General features: G+C 40.2%; 1 protein-coding gene across 1 annotated transcript; it reads right to left on the bottom strand.

Moving 5' to 3' along the window:
* Positions 1-384: 384 nt before the first annotated feature.
* On the bottom strand, positions 385-12,947 carry LOC138588727 (inactive pancreatic lipase-related protein 1-like). Its single transcript, XM_069658972.1, has 12 exons — positions 12,893-12,947; positions 11,506-11,657; positions 9,888-10,007; positions 9,636-9,770; positions 8,733-8,841; positions 8,407-8,526; positions 8,089-8,205; positions 5,902-6,020; positions 3,877-4,003; positions 3,320-3,434; positions 2,015-2,182; positions 385-454 (listed from the first exon to the last, which is right to left on the bottom strand). Exons 1-12 carry the CDS (start codon positions 12,945-12,947, stop codon positions 385-387), a joined length of 1,407 nt encoding a protein of 468 aa, XP_069515073.1.
* Positions 12,948-24,652: the final 11,705 nt, after the last annotated feature.

Raw genomic sequence — 24,652 nt, 5'->3', positions numbered from 1 at the left:
ATTGTTTTGCGTCTCTTGTGATGGTATGGTGTCCTTCTCTGGTGCTGTGTGTCTCTTTGAGGTAGTTCTGTGTCTCTTCAGGGTTTATGCACTTTAGTTACTTATCATCATGCAAAAGGCAGATCCTACCAGAAGCTTACTTTCTCCAACATGCTGTGGGCAGACCACTTCAATTTGACTTTTATATCAGTTCAACATCCTTTTCCGTTTCCCGTGTAATCTGTTCGTCTTTCATTCTTCTGCCCTTTCATGAGGCTCCCTCCATCGCCTGATCATTCAATGACACTGCAACATTAAATAAACTCAAACACAAGAAAGAGCAGAGGAGGTTTGAATTTAAAATCTTTATTGAAAGACTGAGTGACGAGGTGATATAGTGGTAGGTCAAACCGGGCATGGGAGCACAGACTGGATGTCGTTCTCCTCCACCGTGTTTGTTCCACAGAAGAAGGAGCTGTGAGGAAAGAAGAGGGGGAAAGAGAAAGACCGAGTCAGACACTAAAGAATAGAACGTAAATGTGATTCTTTTGTAATTGTTCTTTTTTTCCAGCACAAGCTTTCCCCCCTTTCCCCCATCACTTTATGTGTATTCCTGTTGATAGATGTACAGTACTGTATGAAAGACAGAGGGTGACAAAGCACCAGTGTAGACCAGATCTCACCCCCACGCTGCCCTCACCACCAGAGGGCACCAGGGGCAGTGCCATGCTGCCCTCTAGTGGCAAAGCCAGCTCATGTTGTGTTCTGGGTTTCTACATGGATCTGCTTCGTCTGACAAAAGAATAACAACCAAGCTCAGTTACTCTTACTATTACTAAGGTCAGAGTTAAAGGTGGAGTGGTATTGAACTGCCTTATATTGAGAGATGCTCTAATTTAAAACCTTTATATTTACATACATGGGGAGGGCAGACTATAACAAGCACAGCTCAATGTAAAGCAGTCCTGTACAACACCATCTGATCACCAGTATGACCACAATCCTAAAACAGAGATTGTTCTAATGAAGATCTTAAATAACCAGTTTAAAATAAAATATCTAATACATATATATAAAAATGTGACTTATTTAGAGAAATAATAATTTATGATCATTTACTGTATTTTGTCACCATCACATCTACAGGCAGTTTGTGGTGAAGGAGTTACCTCTTAAATACTTAACTACATACTGTCTTTTAATCAGGGCAGATCAAAAATAACTAAAACATATTTAAAGGAAATATTTGCTTGATTTGCAATAACTATTAGGCGTCCCCAACAACCAAGCGGCAACAAAGACATAGGGTATAATATAGCCCCATCCCAAGTTTCTTTAATGTATCCACTTGGAGGTGTATAACAGTGTCAATTGTACTTATATAGCTGCTTTTACACTACATGTCACATTCACACATTCACACACTGATGGCAGACGCTGCTACGTAAAGTGCCCAACTGTCAATCAGTTATCACATTCATACCCGTTGGCTATGCCACCGTGAGCAATTTGGGGTTCAGTGTCTTGCCCAAGGACACTTCGACATGTAGCCTGAGGGAGCTGGGGATCGAACCTCCGACCTTCCAATTGAAAGACGACCGACTCTACCACTGAGCCACAGGTAAAAAGGAACACAAACATAAATACTGTGAAAAGTTGGGAGTCTTCCAACCAATCAAATCACTTTTACACTACATGTCACATTCACCCTTTCACACACACATTCACACACTGATGTCAGAGGCTGCTATGCATGGTGCCAATCAGGAGCTAACTACATTCATACACTAAAAGTGAGAGCAATTTTGGGTTCCGTGTTTAGCCCAAGGACACATCCAAGTGTAGACTGTAGCAGTCAGAGATTGAACCAGCCGATGACCGACTCTAACAATGAGCCACCATGTTTCTATGTTTACATTTATATATTCATGCTTTCTCTTGTCTATTCATTTATATGGCTGAATATTAACAAGATATTTTGCATATCACAATAAGCTGAGGGGTGCAGTGATGTTCACAGAGACGGCAAACTTACATCTTCTTGTCTTTTCCTCTTTGCAGCTCCACCTTGGATGCACCGTACTTTGGATTCATGGGGTTGATGTGGTGGTTGTTCCAACGAAACTTCACCTCTGTCACCTCGCCCAGGTTCACCTCAGCATCTATCAGAAGCTCGTAGGTGCGTCCGGGCATCATGGTACCCCTGGAGAGAGATCACAAGAGATCACACTTCAAACACAATACAGGAAACATACAAATGCATCGAAAATATCTTTCTCCTTGGATGGCTTTGGCGGGACAACTGGAGCAACATTATTGTAACAGAGTTGGGTGGTGACTTTATTGCTTTCATGTGGTGTGTGTATCACTCTTACTGTGAAATCTGATCTATGAGAATAAAATGCCGCAAGATTTGTATTTCTAAGATGTTCAAAATTGACATTAACAACTAACATTAATTAATTAACATGCTTTGGATTACTATTATTCTGTTTTGTATGAAATTAAGAGGCCATCAGAGTCCTCTGTCAAACAGCTGCTCCCTAAAACACAGACATGGCCTGTGCTGTTTCAGGGTTGCCAGCCCACATTTCTCGAGGGAAATAGCTACCAGTCTGTCGAGGAAGTCTAAAACGCTTCCTCTCTTCAAACAATGTAGAAAAATAAAGACACTTTGAAGCCTGAAGTTTAGGATTACCAGCCATTACCACCTTGGCTGACCCAGACAATCTACATCTGGTTGCTAGGGTGAAGTACTGTACATACTGTACTTGTCTTCGAAGCTTCCTGTACAGTCAGAGATTTTTTGTAAAGGGGCCATCTAGTTGATATTTGGGAAGCTAAATGACACTAAAAGGAATTATCTGCAATAATCAGATCTGTGACAAAGGCGGCAGGAAGTCACATGATCAGATAAGAGAAGGTGCAGTTGTTAAAGCTCTCAGGCTTGGTCAACTAAAGTCATGTTTCCACCAAATAAACCAGGAACTACTTTTCAGAAATTAAAAGGTACCAGCCTTTTGTTGTCTGCATTTCCACAGCTGCCTGAAATAGTGGCGCCACATAAATGTTGCCACCAGAATAAAGCAACACCTTATAAATGTTAGGTAAGTGTGTAAGCAGCATTTATGGGTAACTGCAATAACAGTGAGCATAGAGGTGGAACATGGGTGCAGTCTGTATGTTCCTGTACATTTGGAAAATAAGGACTATCTGGAGGGTAGAATATTGCCCACTGAACGCATTTTAGACTTTGCTCAGCTACTTTACCCAGGTCAGTCATAGCACGTTGACTACAACACTCAGTATCTTCCACAGAACAGTGTTATAATGTTCTTACACGTGAAGCCTGTACTCCTTGGTGCTCTCATCCTTTCCAGCGAGTGCCACGTACATGAAGGCTTGGTTTGGCCAGCTGGGACCATCAATGGTTGCCAGCATTTTGTAGTTGTAAGCTAGAAATAGGAAGAGATTGAAGGCAGTAACATTACACTCATAGTATCATAACATCTTGATACATTGATTTAACATAGTTATCAGAGAACACCTACATATTGTTTTTGGAGTGAAAAGCTGTCCAGCTAGCTTTTTAACTCTAGGTTGTGACGGACTAATGACATCATCAATGATCGAACCACTTGTTATACAGTCTGTGCCTACAGCTGAACATTAAAGAAAAATAATCTAGCATTAATAATTAACTCTCACTCAATTTCCTTACACTTCCTGTCAGTGGGCCTGCTGTTTTGTGGTCCAGACAAAGGTGACAAAGTTATTTATGACTTAATAAGCCCTCTTAGTAGCTCTTCGCAAACTCAAATCTAAACGGTGAGTTCTTCCAAATTGTATTAAAGCCAAACTTTCGTGTTGCCCTGACAGAAAGGGCAGGGTACTTACTGCCAAAGGGATTTTCTTTTCCCGTGTTGAGGAAGTACTTTGTCTCAGAAGAGCCATCAATCAGAGTGAACTTGTCGGCAGATTTGCCCATCAGAGGACACTTGTCTGCACATGGGAAACACTTTCCCTGTGGAGACAAGGACATAGTGAGGTGTGAAGAATGAGCCCCCCCTATGATGGAGTGCAAGAGTCTTTTCCTGTCAGTAAAAAGTGACAACCCTAGAAGACTTTCTCTCCTACACTCCTTTAAAATGTCGCAGATTGCCACCTTATAAATACAAAGGTGGAGAATGGTGCTGGTTTTACAATAAGTTGCTGTGTAGGAACAGGCTGACTCTGCGGCTGTCAGCTATTGCTGCAGGAATAACACCAGGGAGCGTTTACGAGGTGAACGACAAGGAGGTGCTGTCATCTCTCAACAGGGACATAGTCATATGAGGTCATGCTCGGAGCTCCACGGGCCTCCTTTGATCGGGGACATGTGTCCAGAGCAGGGATAAACTGTCATTAACACCAACAGCTGCAGATACAAGCCCTCCCCGTGGAAGACATGAGGGAAGCCCATTTACATCGCCCTCCTCCACCGCGACAAAAATCCAATCTTGCCGAATCAACTTCTAAAACCACAGAAAAGTTTCACAGACATATCAGTGTCATACAGCAACAGGTGGCATGCCCAAACACATGCTGGGATGGTGGAGATATGGGCCTCTTCTCCTTCTCCAGCCCCTCTCCTGTCTGAGCCCGTCTGATAGCCCTGAGTCACTTTTTAAATGGAGGACAAGATGCCTCCCCGATCTGTGGCATTGCAGGGATCATTACAGCTGCTCTAGACGTGCACTTTATCAGAATAAAGCTTCATTTAGAGTTCAGCTTAACTTTACTCTGCCATGTTTTGACTGCACAGCATCTAAAAGCTGCTGACCTAAGATCCTGAGAGTTCAAAATGGCTGCATCCATGTCAACTGTGTTGCACCATCCCGTTGTATATTTCTGTAGTAAGTCAGTTATGACACACAGTACAAATGCATTATTATTTAAATAAACTAACCCACTGCACCATTCTGCAAGCAAGCTGGCTTTGCCTGCTATTGTGACTGGCTCTTGCTAGAATGTAACCAGCTACATAGCATGTTAAACCCCTTTCCACCGAAATTAGCACGTTGACGCGGGCCGATTGTCTCTTTTCCCATTGCCAGTGGAGTATACTCCTTCCAGTCTCTTTTCTGCTGCGTCACTGTCTGATGTCACAAACGCGCCTGAAACAGGGTTAGTAAACAGTGAAGATGTTACGGTGGTTAGGTCTTTATTGTATCTATTACTCATTCAGTCTGTTTATCAAACTCGGCGGCAACAAATTTGGAACGATGTTCGAGCATTTGGACGGAGACTGGCAGAATTTGTAGCTGAGATGATGAGGAGTCGCAGAAGTTACCGACGGCGCATAGCGTCACAATGGAAAGCGGGCGGAGATTAACGCGTCGACCCGGGTTTTGTGACGAGACGATAAGTACCCGGGTTTACTGCAGAGTCATCTGAATGCTGATTGTAACCTTTCTCACTAAGCAAAAAAGCCCGGATGTTAGCAGGTTTTTTCACCCGTGGGAAAAGGGCTTTACTGGTTAACTTCCTCGCCACAGTAGCTCCCCTATTAGCCAAGCATGTACTGGAGAGGTTCTCTCTCCATGGGACAAACTCAAGGCAAAATGAAAAAGAGAAATTGAATATCACAATGCAAGGAAATGTTACATTCAACACTGACTTGTGTTTTTTGACAGTACCTCCTTTCTTTTACTCCAGGATCACACAAAGGTTTGTCGGTCTAAAGGAAGAACTGAAGCTATACTTCTTAGCATCTTGAGAATTCTACTTGATTCTATCATGGCTAAAAATGACACATTTCCATGCCAAATTGTTCTCGTATTTAAACCTGCACCTACCAAAAGTTTTTAGAATGCAATTTGCTGATGATGTAATGTGCAAATTTTGTGAAAAATAACCTGGGCAGGCGAACCAAAGACTTACAGCAGCAAAACTGTCCTTGTCAGAGCAGGGGAATCCGACAAAGCCTTGGGGTTTAACAATGCTCTCGCTGTAGTACTGGTAGGCTCTGACATGGTTGCAGGCATCAAACTTCTTGGTACCTTGCAAATGATAGAGGAAACAAATTAGGAGGGAAGTAATTTTAAAAGAGAGTCAGGTCAGGAGGAATAAGTGAAGAGATGTTGAACCACATTTAAGTCCTGAATTGAAGTCTGACCTCATGACCTTTTGACTAAGATCATTATGCGTCATATGTCAGAGGCAGTGTCAGGGAGGGACAGACGTATAGAAATTGGTCCCAGCGTCTGTTGTTTTCTCTTCCAGTTCAGGGCAAACACCAGACACTCCAAGATCTCCAGCTATGCAGCCCTGGCTCCCACTCTCGCTTTCTTATCTATAGCATCAAACGTGTCAGATTCAGCTGTGCTACCCCCTCCTCCATCCCCAGCCCACCCCTGAACCCCGGCATGGCACCAATGCTGCTGCTTGATCTTTGCTACTCAGCGGGCCCTTTTCAAACGAGGCGTCGTCGTCCATATTAGAAAATTTTTGCTCAGATTTGTCCGGACAGAATAACTCCACCTGGGGTTTCTTTATAATTCTTCCATTGGGACGACTCCAATATTCCAGAGGGGCTCTGCATCGTAAATTGCACGGTGTAGAAAATAGGATGTGTGAGTCATTGTGGCATGTATAGGATGCATGCATGTAGACATAAGAACACATGTGTTGATCATATCAAAGCTGTAAATCAAAGGTCACGACACCAACACACAAACAGGAGAGAGAGAAACAGTAAATCCTGTAAGTCCTTTTAAATCTTGGATTAAGTTGATTTACTACGACGTGAACTCTGACTTTAACATGAATGATTGTTGTATTGTTCCTGTTATTGTTGTTTGGTACCATGAATCCCGAACGTGGTTAGCAAATACATTTGCTGACTCCCATCCAAGCGAATACATATCATGACATGTCAGCTGTTTACTGACACTTAACTAGTTCATTCTTCTGTTGCTGTTTGGGGAAACCAATGCACTTCTTATTAAAGCCACAAGAGTGCACTGATGTTCTTGGGGTACCCCTGTGCTCAACAGAGTTATTGGTGAACAGCAAAGAAGGAGAAATGGGAAGCCCCGACTGCATTGCTGACAAAATGTTGCTTTTGCTTGTTTTATCGTAAAATCTGGAATATAAGACACAATCTGTTCTGGGTGGGTATCCCAGAGAGAAAAAGGTTTTCTAAAGCTACTTAGTAATGAAAACTTTTTACATTTATTTTCATTCAATGCTACAGTAACAGTGATAGTTGTGAGGATGGCAGATGCATTGGTGATCATGACAGTGCATGTCCGTGACGAAGCTTTGAACATATTATAGCGGGGGCGCAGGTTTAGCTCAGTTGGTAGAGCAGGTGCCCTATGAATCCTCGACCAACATTCAACTCCTGGTCTGCCGATCATTTGGTGCATGTCATCCCCCACTCTCTACTCCCCACATTTCCTGTCCTATCTACTGATCTCTCTCTGCATTTTATACTGGTATATAGGTCACACCAGTATATAGGACGGAGTCCACTTTTTAGATAAAAATTGTATTACAAGTGCATCTTATACACCAAATTGTACGGTACTGTTTTATACATCTAAAAGTATAAAGAATAACTGTTATTCATACATAGATGTGTTTGAAAAATGGGGTTTCAGAGTTATTGCTTCTCTTGTACCGTGGTGTATGGTGACATGCCATCTACTTCTATGGCCATCTGTACAGCTGTTTAATGTTTTATATAAAGGCAGAGGTTGTAAAATATCTCATGAATGATTCATGAAACACAGTCTGTTGACTTTGTTATAAATACACAGGTTTCTCTTCGCTAACAAGAACATGCCACCAAACACAATTTAGAAAGTTATCTGTGGATAAGGTATCGTCTGGGAGAGAGCGATGTGATTGGGCCGTTTGATCTGAAACGTTTCCCTTACAAGACGACTCAGGTGTGATGATTTCCAATAAGTGAGATGAAAAAAAAGCTGCTGTTTCTGTTCAGAACTAAACTACATGGACATTATTAATGGTAAAGTAACTAGCCTTTTTGAACCACCATAAACAATTAGACTCAACAACGTTTCCACTTTGTCTATTAAAATGTGTCTGGATTCTTCTCACCCTCCCAGAATGCATCCAGGTCACTGGGTTTGCCTCTGTTGGCGGAGCAGCCGGGCATCAGCTCTCCTCCGTTGGGGTAGAAGTCAACATGGCCCACAGACTGTGTCATCCCCAGACCTGAGAGGAGGGAAACGGAAGTCACTTTTCCTTCACAGAAAAAAGATTCTTTCAAAGCCCACTATTCAATAAAGCTCCTATATTTCCATTTCCTCAACTACAGCATTACACGTATTTGGACAAAGTTACAAGTACATTGAAGACATTTAGCAAATACTTTCCAGTTTGATCTCATTAGTTGTGATCAGCAGTGATACGTACCAAGTTTAGAGTCGAATGGAAGTCCATCGGTGTGAATGACATCCACGAAGGTGGCATCGCTGGTGTCCAGACGCACAGAGGCATTGGCACCCTGGAAGTAGGGTTCAGTTGGGTCCAGCCCTGAGCACAGACAGAGACATCAATGGAAGACCCTGTGTCTGATCCCTTTACTTTAGATATTAGCTAAAAACATCGCCATCATCTCGTACTGACTGGACAGGGATGCCTTTTTGGACTCTTTGGGAGTAGGAAATTAAAGTTTGGAAGGCAGGATCCATCTGGTTATTAATGTCAGTAAATTGTAAATCATAAGGTGTGAGTTTTACCTGTGATGCGTGCGAGGCTGGGGATCCTGCTACCCACGTCTCCTGCAATGTGAGCTCCGAGGCTGTGTCCGATAATGTAGAACTTATCAGCTGTGTGCCTGTATTTGCTCTGCATCAAACAACATGCGTTTCATTCAAACATACTGTATCGTCCACAATATCAATCATTCAACATACAGAGTGTCCTTCAACCACTGCGTGTGTGTGTGTGTGTGTGTGAGAGAGCATATTATCTCAGCCTTCATGTGTGTATGGCTGTGCCCTTTTGACCTCCCTGTTGTGTAATTCTGTGTTTGTTTTTGGAGTGATTACTCAGCTGTTCAGAAGCAGTACTAAGATAAAGTTTCACATAAAATAATAATAGTATTTTGTAGTAGAGGAAGTGAGTTTACATCAAGGTTGAACCAATTTTGCTTTTTGATCCTCCTTTAAAGGACCTCGACCAACAGTTAGGGAATAACAACTCTCTCTTTATGTCCAATAGTCGATCATTTTTCTGCCTCAGGTTTCTGCCTAATCCCCCCCTCCTGTGCTGGGATTGGCTGGTACTTCTGTGTTGTGATCAGCTGGTACTTGTTTCCTAGAGTATAAGCTAACACAGTTTGCCTTCAGGGCTTTTGAGGGGAAACTCTCGCCCCGGAGTTCAGAGGGACCGTTTTATAACCTAAACCCCAAACTTGGTTAAGTTTAGACCCCCAAAACCAAAATGACTTGGATATTTGGTTTCACACGTCAGCCTCCTGAATCAAAGTCCTATTGGTCTTCCCCTAGCAGTGAAGGACTAAGCAGAAATCTATTGGGACAGAAAATAAGGTGTAAAATACATAGGTAGGTCCAGAATGTTGTTAGCGTAATGTAGCAAAAAGACTGGAAGCAGATGGAAACTGCTAGCACAGCTCTTACCGTGAGGAATTGGATCATGTGTGCCACCTGGGCAGCCACCACCCTGCCGTTATTTGCAGCCTGGGCATACTGAGTCTTCACGCCTTTCTTCCACTCCACAGCAATGCAGTTCACATTCTCCCACGACACCGTAACCTGGACACAGAACACAGTTTTAAAAAAATATGTGACATGGCAATGTGGTCATATGCAGAAGGCTACAGCAGTGGAGACGCCAGACGTTAAAGAAACGTTGTCACTGTGCTGTCTTACCTTACACATGTCCTGTGGCCAGTCCTCATCTCCTTTCTCCAAATAACCAGGAATGATGAATCGAGTTTTTCTCAACTTGCTGTAGTTTGTTGCCTCGATGCTTTTGTCAGCCTTGATCTCCTGAAAGTTCAAAAGAAAAGAAATTAAAGAACTAAGCAGTGATTCACTTTTTCTTCTCCTTTTAAGTCGGCCTCTATACGAACTGATACCTCAGCATTATTGGTTGCTGTGATTGTTCATCACACAGGCCACAAAAAGTTTTTCATAAACAGATTTTGTCTCACATCACTAAGTAAACACAACCAGCCTGAGAAGCATGTGACGCTGAGCGGCTGCGGCTCATATGGTCGTGGTGTTCACACAGGCTGCGTGTCAGCTGCTGAGCTGCTGTCAGCCCTGTCTCTTTTATTCTAGTTTGCCTTCGTGAATGGCCTTAAAATCCAAAGATTGATCTTGTTTCATCGTGGATTTCAATTATGTCAGTTTTGACTGAAATCTTAAACGAATAAAGGCACACAACAAAGACATATTCTACCTATTTAGATGTTGAAACTGTAGTGAAAGGTGTTTCATTCCTCATATCATGTCAGTAAGGTTATCCAAAGATCATTTTCACAGTCTGTTTGGGCCGAGAAGTGTGTGTGTCTTGCAATAAATCTAGGTGCGGTCTCCTCTTCTCTATGTTTTTGGCGCTGCAGCAGTGAGCAGTGCAGCTCAGGCATGGCTCTCGCAGGCTGTATGGCTGCTCTAACCTGATAACATGAAAGCAAGATGTTCTGTGAGCGACAGGCACTGCTCTGGTGTGCTGTTCGAACAAGCTGTTTACATAAGAAGGGATCTTATTACAGCCTGAATGAACGAGGAGAGAAATTAAAATGACCAAAAAGCCCTTTTAGTTTACTTAAAAAAACGATTAATTAAAGGTATAAAATAAAATATAGACTTTTACAAATATAATATAATATTAATCATCACATATGGGCCTCTATACATGTGTGTTGGTGAGTGTGTGTGCAGACACTTGGGAGACCCTTCCCTCTGTTGTTCTGCTTTTCACAGGACATTTTTAGGAGGGGCGCTGTTGTGGTTCTCTGAGCCAATCACAGCGTATAGGTGAGTGTGGGAGTTCAGACCGGCGAACATGGCGAAAGAGCGAGGCAGAGTTGGCCTTCTTTCTGTCGGACAGGTAGGTGCCTCAAACCGGTTAGGACAAGTAAACCGGCAGTTAGCATGCTAGCACCAAGGTAACTGGCGGTTAGCATGCTAGCGCAACGGTAACCGGCTGTTAGCATGCTAGCGCAAAGGTAACTGGTAGTTTGCATGCTAGCGCAACGGTAACCGGCTGTTAGCATGTTAATGCAAAGGTAACCGTGACGCTGTCGGTGTTAGCTCAGCGGGGTGGGCGTGTTTTCGCAAGGAGAGTGAGAGTGCCCAGGAGGAGAGGCCCAGTTTAAATGTGTTGCAAATGCAAGGACAAATCCTACTTATTATACATTTAATCACTTTACTTGTAACCCCACGATGGTTACATACATGATGTGCACACAATCACATCAGTGATTAGACAAAACAGCTTCTTAGCCGTTACCAAGCAAAAATGCATAAAAGCGTCTCTTGCCTGGTAGTAGCGGTTCTTCTGGGTGAAGAGGAGGAAGCGGGTGCCGATCTCCTGGGGGTCCCATGGCAGGATGGAGGCTGGTCTCTCATCAGTGCCCCCCCAGGGAGGAAGGTCATTGAAGCAGCCCAGCTCATCGAAACAGACCTCGGCCGCTGATGTGGAGAACACAGCACTAAGATAAACCCTCAGTCTCCAATATGATTAAATAATGATACATCAGCAGTTTTTATATCATAAACCAGCAGATCAGATAAAACATAACTGCATCCTTTAACTGCATGAAGTTTTGAAGTGTTCTGTAAATGCCCGTCAAAGACGTCTCAGAAATTACAGGTGAACGTTAAATAACGAGTGCATCTTGGTATTAGGAAGTCAGAAGAAAGTCTGACGTCACTTTGTTTGTACTGCAAAGGTCACAGTGTGAACCCAACAGAAAAGCCTTTAACAATTTAACTTGTGCATATCCCAAGATCTCTTTTGTACGGAAGACTATTAGAGACAGACATAAGAAATTGAATTATATTTGTCATTTGGAGATCAAAGTCAAAATGTGTAAACTTTTGGTATTAGTGCCATGGGTGAGAAAAGGAAGACCGTTTTTAAGTTATTTTTGCAGTTTGAGAAATAAGTCCAAATGTTCAGAATTAAATCAAAATACAATCTAGAAAAAGTTTAAATTTAGAAATGCATTAAGAAAAAAAACAACATTTTTTTCTTATACCTGGCACTTTTTTGTTCACAATTTAAACAAAACACAATGAACGACACAACACGAGTCTCGGCTCTAAGATTTTTTGAAAAATTATAGTTTTTGTCCAATTGAACCCACCCAATGGATGTGATGCAAATTGTATGAGTGATACATGCTGTTTCCAAATTGAATCTTTCCACCTTACTTACATACGTAACACATGTACACTTGTATGTTGTAAGCTCACTCAAATACCTGCTAACATGTTTCCATTATAAGTTTGTTGTTTTTATCAACTCCAGCTCATACTCATACTTGTTACAAGCAGAATATGTCGCATGAGGGCCACTGAAAGCAGAGGATTATGATCATAAATGCACGTCTAAACTGAACTAACCTGCACTAAAGCTAAGACAACATTTGGATCAGTTGCCAAACAAGTAATTTAATGGAGAAGGTTATATCATCTAAATGCTGCAAAGTTCAAATATTGTCAAATATTGTTAGTCACAAGACATTTAGAAATGTTGCATTTGATTGAACTGAGCATGAAGTCTTATCTCTAAATGTTCAACTCAGTGTAAAAATAATACAACATTGATGCAGAGCGGGAACAAGCAGATTTACAGTATATAACCTGAAGCTGTAATGTTTTTAAGAGGTCTCATATACATATATAAATGAAAGTACACTTACCATAAGAAGCGCCAACGAGGAAGCAGAGCAGACCCACACTCCACATCTGTGCCATCTGTTGGACAAAAAGTTAGAACTTTTGCTTTTACAGAAATGAATTCAAGATATTAACGTGATCATGGTGTGTGCTCACCTTGATACCTGACAAGACCACGGTCAACTAACTCTGCATGTCTTTAAATACAGCTGCCAAATGTGCTTTTGGCCACGTAGTGGTGGGAAACACACAGGTGATACCCTGACATTTAAGAGTGTGAGGTCAGTGACAGGTCACTCATTAGTTACATGTGTATATCATATACACTCATCCGTCACCTGCAGTGTAGAAATGTAACACATATATTGATCAGTAGATCTGCACAAACTCACATTCCCATGTACTGAAAATGTCTTCCATCAACAGGATTAAAAGTGTCAGGTGTATTCTGTATGAGGCCTAAGTGTACATTACAGCTGACATATAGAGAGCAAACTCTGGCCTCGCAGTGAATCGCTGACTCACTAATTTACCTATCTAGCTATCTGGCTAGCTAATCATTTCACCTGTGTACTTCAGAGGCCACAGAAAAGGTCAGAAATCTGAAGATAATAATGAATTATAGATAGACTTCTTCAACATTTTATTCAGTGGTTGGTCCCATCACCATCACTATGTAGTCGTAGCCAGCACTGCTGGTGGGCAGCTATATTCTCATCATGAAGAGAAAAGCACTCATCTCATAGCCCATACAATCTGAAGAGAGGTAACTCTTAAAGTAAAAGAAAGGAGTGACGTACACTTACATATCTGTAAGGCTGTAGGCCAAGTGAAAAAAGGCTGGGCCTTTGGAAAGGTAGTTGTATTTGGGTGTGTCAGATATGGAAATGATTCCAGTCAAAGAATCAGCACAGGAGAGAGACGATCCACAGCTCGGGGAGTTTATTTACAAATGAGCAGGAGACAAACAAATGCTACATTTAAACATTATTTAAGATGTGTAAGTAAGCAGACCGTGTGTGGATGCGTGGGTGTTTGTTGTCTAGAAAAAGAAATAATATATGTTAATAACAGAATTGCAAAATTAACCCAATAAAGGCAATAAGCTATTTACTACAGCCCTTTAAATTCCAACAAAGGTAAATGTACCTACTATCTGACTTACAGGAACATGTTGGGAATTTCGTCCAAAGGCCAACATAGAAAAATTACAGCACAAACAAACATAAATACATTGTGAAGTTAAAAGTAAGGCGGTACGGGGATGTTGAGTCTCTTCTGGTGCTGCCTAACAGACCTGGGTCACATGACCTCATCTTCACCATGGACCCGAGTACACAAAAGGCAAAGCTTACTGTTACTGATAGGAGGAAATATCAAACACAAAGAGAAAGGGAGACAGCAAAACAAAGGGAGAGAACATTTGATTAACAAATCATTTAAGAGTTGATACCAAAAAAAGGAAAAGACCTTAGTGTAGCAACACATTGGTGTACAGCAAGGTGTTTAAACATCATTAACAACATCTGTAGGACAATAATTCAAATCTAACAAAGTGTTTCCTTTTCCTGATTGATCAGAAACTGAAAACACAATGGAGAGTGAAAATCTGGAGGGACAACGGTGTTTCAAGTTAACACAACCCCCAACCATTAGACAACAGCTAACGTTAGCATTCAACCACTTCCTTGCTAACATTACATTTCGTTAGTGTCACATGATACTATAGGAAAGCCATGAATGTAAGCTGGCAGACGGTAATGTCAGCTATTAAATGCATACGTTAGCTGACTTACTAAGCTGTCGGTAACTACTGGCTTATCATATACTGATTTTACTTAAAGCTCCTGTGAGGAGTTTTTCGCTGGTTATGAAACAGACTGAAATTAATTGTGATTACTCTAAAAAAAATTATGTCATATTCCCAAACTTTACCATTGTAACAGTGTGTGTGACATCAACAAAGATGGCCGCCGTGTGACTATAGTAAAGTGCTTTCAAAGAGTATTCGAGAAGGAGAAAATAGTACTTTTGGTCATTTTGATTGCGTCTATTTTTATTTTTATTTTAAAATAATATTATATAAAGTTGAACGTTTATGCAATGCATCAAAAATGGACTTTGTAAAATGGCAAACATAATGAAAGTAGTCAAACTGAGCTGACTTATCCTGTATGTTTTGAAAGCCTGAGAAGTTGACCACGTTTAAATAGCATCAGTGGATTTGATCGGACACAGAGGAGATGATGGGTCAGGCTCTCAGCGGCCACAGCAGGAGGAAGGTTATATCTTTACTTAATTTGCTTTAAGTCCCTCTATCTATTATTCACAAGAGGGATATAAAGATATATTGAATTTGTACAAGAAGCTAAAATGTAGTTGTTAGCAGATAAAAATGCATACAATGTAAAGTATTGTCAATGCTTATTTCTCCTAAGAAAACGTATCATTTTTTAATATTACAAATTGGGTTCATTGTCTTTCATCATTTGAACGGGTTCACCAGTGGAGTTATAGTTTTGAATAAGTACATTAATAAACATAATGTCTGCTTACATTATAGTGTGTTATAAACCATCTTTTAAATGTTGTTCATGCTGTTTGTAAATGCTACATTAAAGAGAAGTGTTAAAGTGTTGCTCTGTATATCTACAAGAGTCACTTGTTTTTCTTCATTCTTTTATGTCCAGTAGATGGCATTAGAGAGCAAGTAAATGTACCAGTGTCCTCCCTGTTATCACTGAATCATACGCTGACCACAGTTTAAGTTGATCCCTGTTACCAATGTGTGGTTTAAAGCAAAGACTTGCCCGTGTAGTATTCATGTCATACTGTGCTTTTAACAGAGTCACTACTCCAGACTGATTAGTGATGTAATAAAATCATTCAGTATTTCACGCTTATTACAGCAAATCTGCAAAATGTGTGTTAAATGTATTACTGTAAAAAGTATTTTTAACAGTATCAGACTAACATGGTGAATTAATGTTGGCTCTCTCTCTAACAAAGAGTACGGTCGAGACCTGCTCTATTTGCAAAGCGTCCTGAGATAACTTTGTTATGATTTTGCGCTGTATAAATAAAAAAAATTAATTGATTGAATTGATTGACACTAATAATAGTGTTGGTTCTGTTTTTCTAACCATTCCAATGTCCTAGAAATAACTTTAAAAAAACTAATATAATACATTTTTAAGGAAGGACCAAATTACAACATGATGTCGAAATGTTGTTCACTGACATACCTGACTTACTGCATAAATGTTGATACTGAATGTGTCAGTAAATTGTCCATCGATAATGTGCTTTTTTTTTTTACACAAAAATAGGCAATCTTGCAATACACTATCCATATCGTCATGACTACAGCATGTTTAATATGGAGAAAGTCAGCAGTGACATGAGAGCTCAGATTTTATGTAACCAAAATAACTTTCTTTACCCAACCGAAGAAGAGTAGATGTGGTTGAAAAAGCTAGTAGGTAAACCTCGGTTCAGATAATTATGAAAAAGTCAGTAATGAAAGTTGTTAAATAAATTAAATATAAAGGAAATGGAAGTTCCATGTGTTATGTTATTGAAATTTACTGCAAGTGCAGATAAAAAGTTAAATTACGATTTTTTTTTGACTGTTTGGGATAAAAAATACATCCAATCTTTCTTTCACCTACCAGGTGTACTTTGCATGTTCCAATATATAAGATATATAATAAAAAAGAGTCTCTTGTTGTTGATTCTGATGTGCACATTTTGTCAACAAGAGCGATACAGACCATTGCCAGCCATATAACATGCACGTTTTGAATCAGATGTACTTTAATGTGTAATAGATTAAAACAATGGGTGTATCACCTTTAAACCCATCACCTGCCAGAGGACCAGCAGCTCAGAAACAGTGAGCTAAATCAGAGCCGTCAGATAGAGTAAACAGGCCGGCAGGGGCCAATCTGTGCCAGATGATGCAGTGAGAGTGTTAGGCTTTTCTCTGTGAAGTGTGTTGGGATTTGGACCTGGGTTAATCCCATGTGAAAACAGCCCAGGGTGCACTCTGCTCTCCTGGGCTCCTGGATAAATAGCGGCCAATTAGAGGTGTCTGGGAGAGGTTTTAGACAAGAGCTGAGCTCCGGCCGCTGGGAGCCTGAGAGTGGACGTCAGTGAAAAGTTTCTCTTCTCTTTAGTTTTGTTGTTTTTTTTATATAGTGTTTGGATTTAAGCACACATAAAGCATAATCAGCTGTGATGTATACAGACATATTTCATTTCTAGAATGAATGGGTGAGTGACAAAAAGGAGCTCAATTGTCTCATGAGAATTGCAAAGATACAATCAAACATTATGAGATGAGATGCCATTGGGCTTCATTGTTAGCAAAAAACTATTACACTTTAGCGCATCATTGAGCCACACTGTTGCACTGGGCGACATGTTCCTTTATTACAATAAAGAACACAGAAGTTGGTTTGACTCAATCCCACAATGGTTCCCAAACTGTTTTGTCTAATGTGCCCACAATCCTGTCAAATACTACCCAGACTGTAGTTAGCATGCACTCATACTATAGAGCTTGAGAATTTTAGGAAGATATACAACAACAAAAAACCTACATTAGTCAGGAAATGTAACGGTGGGTTTTGTAATATTGACAAAATTGTCATTAAAATATGTACCTCAATATTAGACAGTGTTTCTGAGAGTTTGATGTTCAGACAGCCTCTTATTTTTCTGAAGTTATGTTTTGCGTCTGTCCTGCTAAAACTACAAATTACACTTTGCTTCAACTATCCATTTAAATGTTTCCACATTCTGACCTCATGCTCACCTTTGTTTCAATGTTTTGACTGGCTTCGTTCGGTGGGACATGTGCAGTTGGCCTGCTGTAGCAAATAAGTTATTGTGACAATAAATCTACTAAAGATCACCCTCACACCAATTTGTAATACAACCTAACCAGCCATCCCCTGCCAAATAAAGATGAACCTCCTGGGGCAGGAGTGACTCCTGGTTAGGAAGCTTCTAATCTCTATATCTCCATTAATCAGCTGCTGAAAATAGTTCCCAACAGATGTCTTCTTTTTCTTCTGTTCACCAGTGTTCACCAAAATAGTTTTAACTTCGCATGGTAAAATGAAATAATGAAATTCACGTGTTCTTTTAGGTTCTTTGTAGCAGATTGTTCTCTTCTGAACCCTGAAATAAAAATACTTTCCGATGTGATTTGCTTTCCCACATGTAAAAATACAATCCAGGCTGTCGGCACAGTGTGTGTCTGCCTGTATACCTGCAGTACTGACTTACAAATAGAACTTCAACCTGTGTACGTGGCGTGCATGTGGGAGGACATTATTAGGATGGTGGGGGAGTTCTAAGGCAAACGGGAAATTACATGCAAGACAGCACAAGCTGGAGGGGCTGAGGAAGAGGACAGAAAAGCTCGGTAGGTTGGGTCTGCAGCTTACTGTAGGAATGTTAATCCTCCTAATGTATTACAGTTGGAGGAAGAGCAGGACCACAGGCTGAACTGGGCCTTTAGGGCACAACGTGGAGGAGGAGGAGAAAGATGAGAGGGTGAGAGGAAGAGAAAAAAAGGTGTAGAAAAGAAGGAGATGTACACAAAAGAAAGTCGTTACTGATTATGCGTGTGTGTGTCTTCTTATTCTAACAGTTCTTCTATTTTTAAAATAATTTTTAATGACCAGTAACAGAAGTCCTCACTTGGTCAGTGTCGCATGATAGTCCACTGTTGGTAAGGTAAATAAGTATGTGTGTGTTGTTGTTTCTCTGTTTGTGTATCGTACTGAGACTAGAGTTTTAATTCGAATTTTTTAAAGGGTTAGTTGAACCATAATGAAGCTGAACGGAGTAAAGTTTGTTGTGCTCACAGTATTGAAATGAAAAAATAATAGAACATTTCTTAAATAAATTAAATTCACAGGGTGAGATAAAAGGAATCATGTGTTTCATGTCTGTGTTGTTACGTCCAAAGCCAGAGCCTGTTTTAGCATAAAAAGCTCCAAACCAAACCTGCCAACATCTAAAAGATTCATGATTCATGTATCTACAGCTTATGAAACATTTAGGGGAATATTCAAAAATAAATGTAATACAATTTCTGATTCAAAATTGAAATAAAATTTAAGTTAACATTAAAATATCTATAAAATATTGCAAAAGCTAACTGTAGTTGATAGTAAGGTTAAAGAGGTAAATATTAAGAAATTAATTTATCAGCAGAAATTTGGAAAGAGTCCCAAAATTGAAACTTTAAGGCATCATCATCATCTTAATGCTGAAAGGATTTTGCTGTGAAAGTGAGCATTAGATAAGTGATCACGGTGTTATTACAGTGTGTAAGATTAGCCCGTCACAGAGGCTACTTGCTGGGGACCATGTGGGAAACATGATGACAATCTTTACAACTAGATATTATATGAAAAATGGACTTGAGACAATTAAATTGTAATTAATGTAATACTGTTTTTAAGAGTTGTGGTTGCTTAAGTAGTAGTAGTAATAGTATTAGTAGTTGTTGTTGTTGTTGCAGCAGCCACGCACTGATTTCTTGTTGAGGATGTGAATTGGAACAAATGTTCTGATATAAGGACACTCTGAGGCTCCACCCCCATATATTAAATGTTATTAATTATCAGTCTTCATAAACTTGTTTATTTGACCATTTGATTATAAAAAAAGGTTTTGTTCTGGAACACACCAGAAGGAGTGCTCCTTACATCCCAACAGGTGTGCTGCTCTACCTGTCAGCTGCGGGGAGAGTTCATTGTGTGTCAGCTCACACCTGCTGTGTGCTGGAGAGCACTGTGGAAATCCCAGTTAGACTGATAGAGGCAACTGGTTTGCAGATATATTGGACTGATAGAGTGAAGCTAATCTCATCATGTGCTACTTTATACTTGTACTCCACTCTTTATATTAATTTAAGGGGAATAATGTACTTTTTACAGCATTAAATATATCACATAGCTTTAGTTGAAGGTCACTTTGCAGATTTTCACTGTCTTGTTTCAGACTAAAGCAGTGTTTCTAAACGTGTGACCCCTAAGAAAGAAACGTCACACGACAGACCTAAAAAAGGTCAAATCCAATGTTATTCCAAAGAGCAAAGAAAAAAGCAACAAAAAGATTTATGTTGGACCATTTGATGGGAAATTACTCGTAGTTTTGGAACTCAATGCGGACTAACTTACCGCATTGTATCTTCAAAAAAATGTAATGAACAAAACTGAAATGTATATTAAAACTACTCTCGAGGGGTGCTGGTTCAGTTCATGGGTTAAATCGCACGTCCCATGTACAGAGGCTACAGTCCTCAATATGGCCGCCTGGGGTTCAACTCCCACCCTTGGTCAAATGTCGCCCCCACTCTCTCTTCCCGTGTTTCCGAGCCCATCCATTGTCCTCTCTCTCAAAGGCATGAAAGGCCAAAAAAATATCTTTACAGCACTGGCATCATAATCTACTGTCTTCTTATAATTTCATACATATCTGTTACAGCATTTCATTGCCTGCAGAATGAGGATCTGGTACATTAGCCAGCTAAAAGGAAGCGGGAGGAGATTTTAGAAAATAACATGATCAACAAAAAGATAAAAAGCAGAGAAGTGAGAGAAGAGCAAAAAAGTTCAAATGGACAGTTATTGAATTCAGGCAAAAAGTGGTCTGGATTTGCCAGATTAGAAATAATTGAAAATTGATCCTGAATGTGTCCTCTTCCTCCCAGTCAAGTGAGTAATACGTCTGTTTAATTCATACAATACATAATGAAATGTGCTGTGTACAGTGTGTGGACGTCACAGGGGACACCACTGAAATACAATGCATGCTGGCCTTACTAACATGTAAGTAACATGTAAGTGACCTTGCTTGCTAAATATAATGATAAATCAAAATGACAAGAAATGTTGATAACTGTAGCTTTACCAATAAAATTACGATTAGCAAGGAACTAGATCTTAGCTGTAGGCTAATTTAGGTGTATGAATGGTACTAACTAAAGCTTTCAAACAAAGGAAGTTGCTTCTTTCTTTTACTCGCTTCCAAAACAAATGTCCTTGCTAGCCGGATCAGGATCTTTACGACTGCAGACGTACCACTTTTGTCAACATGGGGCGCCAAAATCAATACAAAATAAAAGTTCATCATCGCTACTTTAAGTGCATTTGCTGATAAAACTTAAAATGTAGTATTTCTACATAATGTCATGTACTTTTACTTAAATGCATGTTTGAATATGTCAGTCATACAGTCCTTAGTTTAATGCAGAGAAAAGCTAATTTACTCTCTTGTCCTTTGCCCCCAATAAAACTGTCTCTTTAAACATGATAAAGCTTTCTGCTTGACTGAAGCTACATGAAAACTTCTGCAACCACCCTCCACAGTCATGTGGCAGAAACTTCTCTCCTAAATCAGTGCTCGCAACTAACTCCTGAGGTTCACCCCCTTTTAAATAGATTGAGCAAACAGCTCATCAAAAGTATCACCAAAAGTCGCTTTGTTTCGTTAATAACTTTGAACAGCTCGTATCAGACAGTTCTAATTGTTCTAATCCCCGACCGGGAACAAACAGTAAGAAGAGTCTGCCGAGTGACTCCGTCTCTCTCTGTTTCCTTCACAGCAATTACCATGAAGGTGTTTTCTGCTTCAGTCCTAATTATATATATCACATTCATCGCTGTCATTTAGTCCAACAGCTCTGAGACAATAATCTACCTTATCAGTGAGGAATAATGACATGCAAATAGACTATACTTCCTCAAATCATAATGAGGGACTATATGCATGTCACAGATTTATGGGCACAGGTCGGCATAAATGAGCTGACCCTAACACATAATTGTTTTAATAATACACACATTAACTCCTTAACAATCCTGCATAATCAGTTATTGAGTTACATGACTACAAAATCCATTACATTATTTTTCCTCCAAAGATTAAAACTGTATGTGTTGCATAATGTCTTTTTTATGGAGCTTAGATTCAGTAGAAAGAGCCATCGTGTTTATATGTAATGCTCATTTGAATGTAATGTGTAAGACATGAAAAAAAAGTTGGTTGGTGTATTAAATAACCTGAATGTGTTACAAAATATGATGCTAAATCCCCTCCATGTCAGCGGGGGTGTACATCAGAGGCTTGATGCAGATGTAAACTGTCTGCCTGTAAAAGTGATCCCGCTCCACAGGAAGTGGCAGTGACGGGCTGCAGACGGATCTGGTTGCACAGAAACGTGTCATTTCAGTTTTTGGCTCGGCGCTGTAATGATGTATCGAGTTCTAACGGGGAAATAAAAAATCTGGCATTTCATTCTTCTTCTTCTTTTTTTTTTTTATAACTTTGACTCTAAGAAGCGTCTGCAGCAACACTATCTGACAGGGAACACCCAGTCTGCTCTGAGGGCTCAGTTTAGCACATATGATGTTAATGCATTGCCTTTGCTTTGAATGTGAATTACTTTTGTAAAGAAAAATACAAGAAAAGAAAAGAATAAGTTTGCTCTTTAATAAGTATTATGTCAAGACAAGCAGACCTGGTATCCTTTCGTATTCCTCCCACTGTTATTTTGTCTTCACACCCCTCTATCCTCTGAGGTAATCGTTAGAACTTCCTCTGCTGTTGTATTTTTTTCCAGACCACGCTCTGTGCTCTCTCTCCGCTTGCCGTAGTTTTGCACTGTGAGTAAACATCAGGGACCCTCTGCAGGAATATTGATCCTTTGGAGTGGCGTGGCAGTGAGGAGCACAAACTGTGACCGCTCCACCTCACTCCACAAAACAGGTTTGTGTTTGGGCCACCGGGAGAATGTCTGCTGTCGGATCAGCAAGTTGATGTGGAAATCTCTTCGCTTGTCTGTTTGAGTCAGACTCTCTCTCTAACTGCTTTTGGTACAATAACACACTGTTACTCTGTGTCTATTGCTCGCTATAACATGAGCTATACCTTATTTGATTATTGAGATTTCTGGTAAATAACACCTGTTTTAAAATGAGGTGGATACTTCATCATTATCCTAACCGTGATTTGATTCTAATCAGACATTTTAACTGCACACAAGCATGTATTAACATTGTTAGTTGTAAGAAAGCCTTTTATCCTCAGGCTGCAAACTTTACATGGGAGGAAACTGGAGTACAAGCAGAGAACCCACACATGCACACTGCAACTTTTGCTTTAAGTTTAAGGTAAAATCAGAACCAACCCCTGCTTTCGTGTCTCATTCTTTTACTCAGAGATCACCTGCTTTGTGTCATTACACTTCAAATGACACATAGAGCTCCATTAAAGGTGGGGCTCTGGTGACAGATTGTACATGTTTGTATATTTATGATTAGATCGTGACTGTAAGACCCTTTGCAAACACTGTACGGATACATTTCGTATTATAATGCCAGAGCAGAAGGGCAATTTTATAACTAATATTAGCTGTGTTGTGGCTTCACTCTGGCTTTACTTGCAGCTGCAGAGCAAACAAGATGGCTTCAGACCCAGCCGACCAGCCGGAGTACCCAAAGAGAACCCACGCATGCACCAGGAGAACACGCAAACTCCACACAGAAAGGCCCACTACGTCCAAACCGGGATCCGAAGCAGGAACCTTCTGAGGCGGCAGCTCTAACGACTGCACCACCGTGCAGCCCACTTCATCATCATCCTAAACATAATTCCATCCTAACAGGACATTTTGAACAGACTGCCCACAAGCATAATATTGTTAGTTGAATGAAAGCCTTGTATCCTCAGGCTGCAAACTTCACATTCAAACAGCTGTGTTTTAAGAACACGTTATCCTTCAACTGACTTTCAAACATAATAAAAAAAACTGCAGTCACAATCGCTGTGTCCCAATATCATTTAACATTATTATATCTATTATATGCCATGGTATTGTTTTTTAACCATACTAATGTGTTTTTGCTGTTAGTAAGCAAGAGCTGACACAGCAGCCTTTTGCAGTGTGAGTACTGTGTGTGAGCGCTGCCAGTCCAAATGTGTTTTTTAGTTTGCATCCTGACTTTGTGTCATTATTCAGTGGAACTTCAAACCTGCTTAGAATGTATAGTTATTTATAGTTTATAGAAGTTATAGTTTTAGAACAGCAGCAGATTCAGTACAAGTGTTTGACAGCTCTGAGTTATTATTAAATTCAGTTCATTTTTCTCATGGCATGTCAGAATGGGCCATAGCTACCACTGATGACACTGCAGTGCGTGTTAGCCAGAAGCAACATGGAGAGGCCTTTGACATTAGGCTTCCATGTTGGGAATAAAACAGTAACCCTTTAATTCATGCTTTTGTCATCTAATGATGACTTTTTGTAAATATGTATGTAATTACATAATGTAATTATCAACCAATTATGTATAAGATACAAGTTATTTAACTGTTTTGTTTGAATGCTAAAAAGCTTTTATTGTTAAATAGACCGCTCTGGAACTGAGTCATTTTTTTTAATAATGTTCTGACCCATGTAGGTAAAGAAGTTGGACCTTATTTCCTTTTTTATTGTACTCAGGTTCTGTCAAGGGAAGCAAATCACAAGCTCTGTCGCTGCTATTCCAACAATAGTTATTAGATTGTTTTGTTAAATGGCAAATTGCCAGATTAAATATTAAAATTAACAGGCCGCTAGTTTAGCTCAGTGGGTAGAGCTGGCGCTGCACATACAGAGGCCACAGCCTGAGATGCACTGCTATCGGCCCCTTGCTGCATGTCATCCCCCGCTCTCTTCTCCCCATATTTCCTGTCTCTCTTTAGCTGTCCTATTATCT

The sequence above is a fragment of the Semicossyphus pulcher genome, unplaced genomic scaffold (assembly GCF_022749685.1).
Source record: "Semicossyphus pulcher isolate SPU_LCO1_2020_fin unplaced genomic scaffold, fSemPul1.0.p SCAF_12, whole genome shotgun sequence".
NCBI classification, from domain to species: Eukaryota; Metazoa; Chordata; class Actinopteri; order Labriformes; family Labridae; genus Semicossyphus; species Semicossyphus pulcher.
Note: the sequence above shows the minus strand (reverse complement) of the source record. Positions and strands in the feature narration are given on the sequence as shown.

What these genes read in the sequence shown, in the direction of transcription:
- LOC138588727 (XM_069658972.1), bottom strand. Translation starts at nt 12,947, where the DNA reads ATGGCACAGATGTGGAGTGTGGGTCTGCTCTGCTTCCTCGTTGGCGCT. An exon ending in AGAAGAACCGCTACTACCAG is followed by an intron (nt 10,008 to 11,505) that starts GCAAGAGACGCT and finishes TTGAACTTTCAG; the next exon opens with GAGATCAAGGCTGACAAAAG. An exon ending in AGAGGAAAAGACAAGAAGAT is followed by an intron (nt 455 to 2,014) that starts GTAAGTTTGCCG and finishes CTTTCCTCACAG; the next exon opens with CTCCTTCTTCTGTGGAACAA.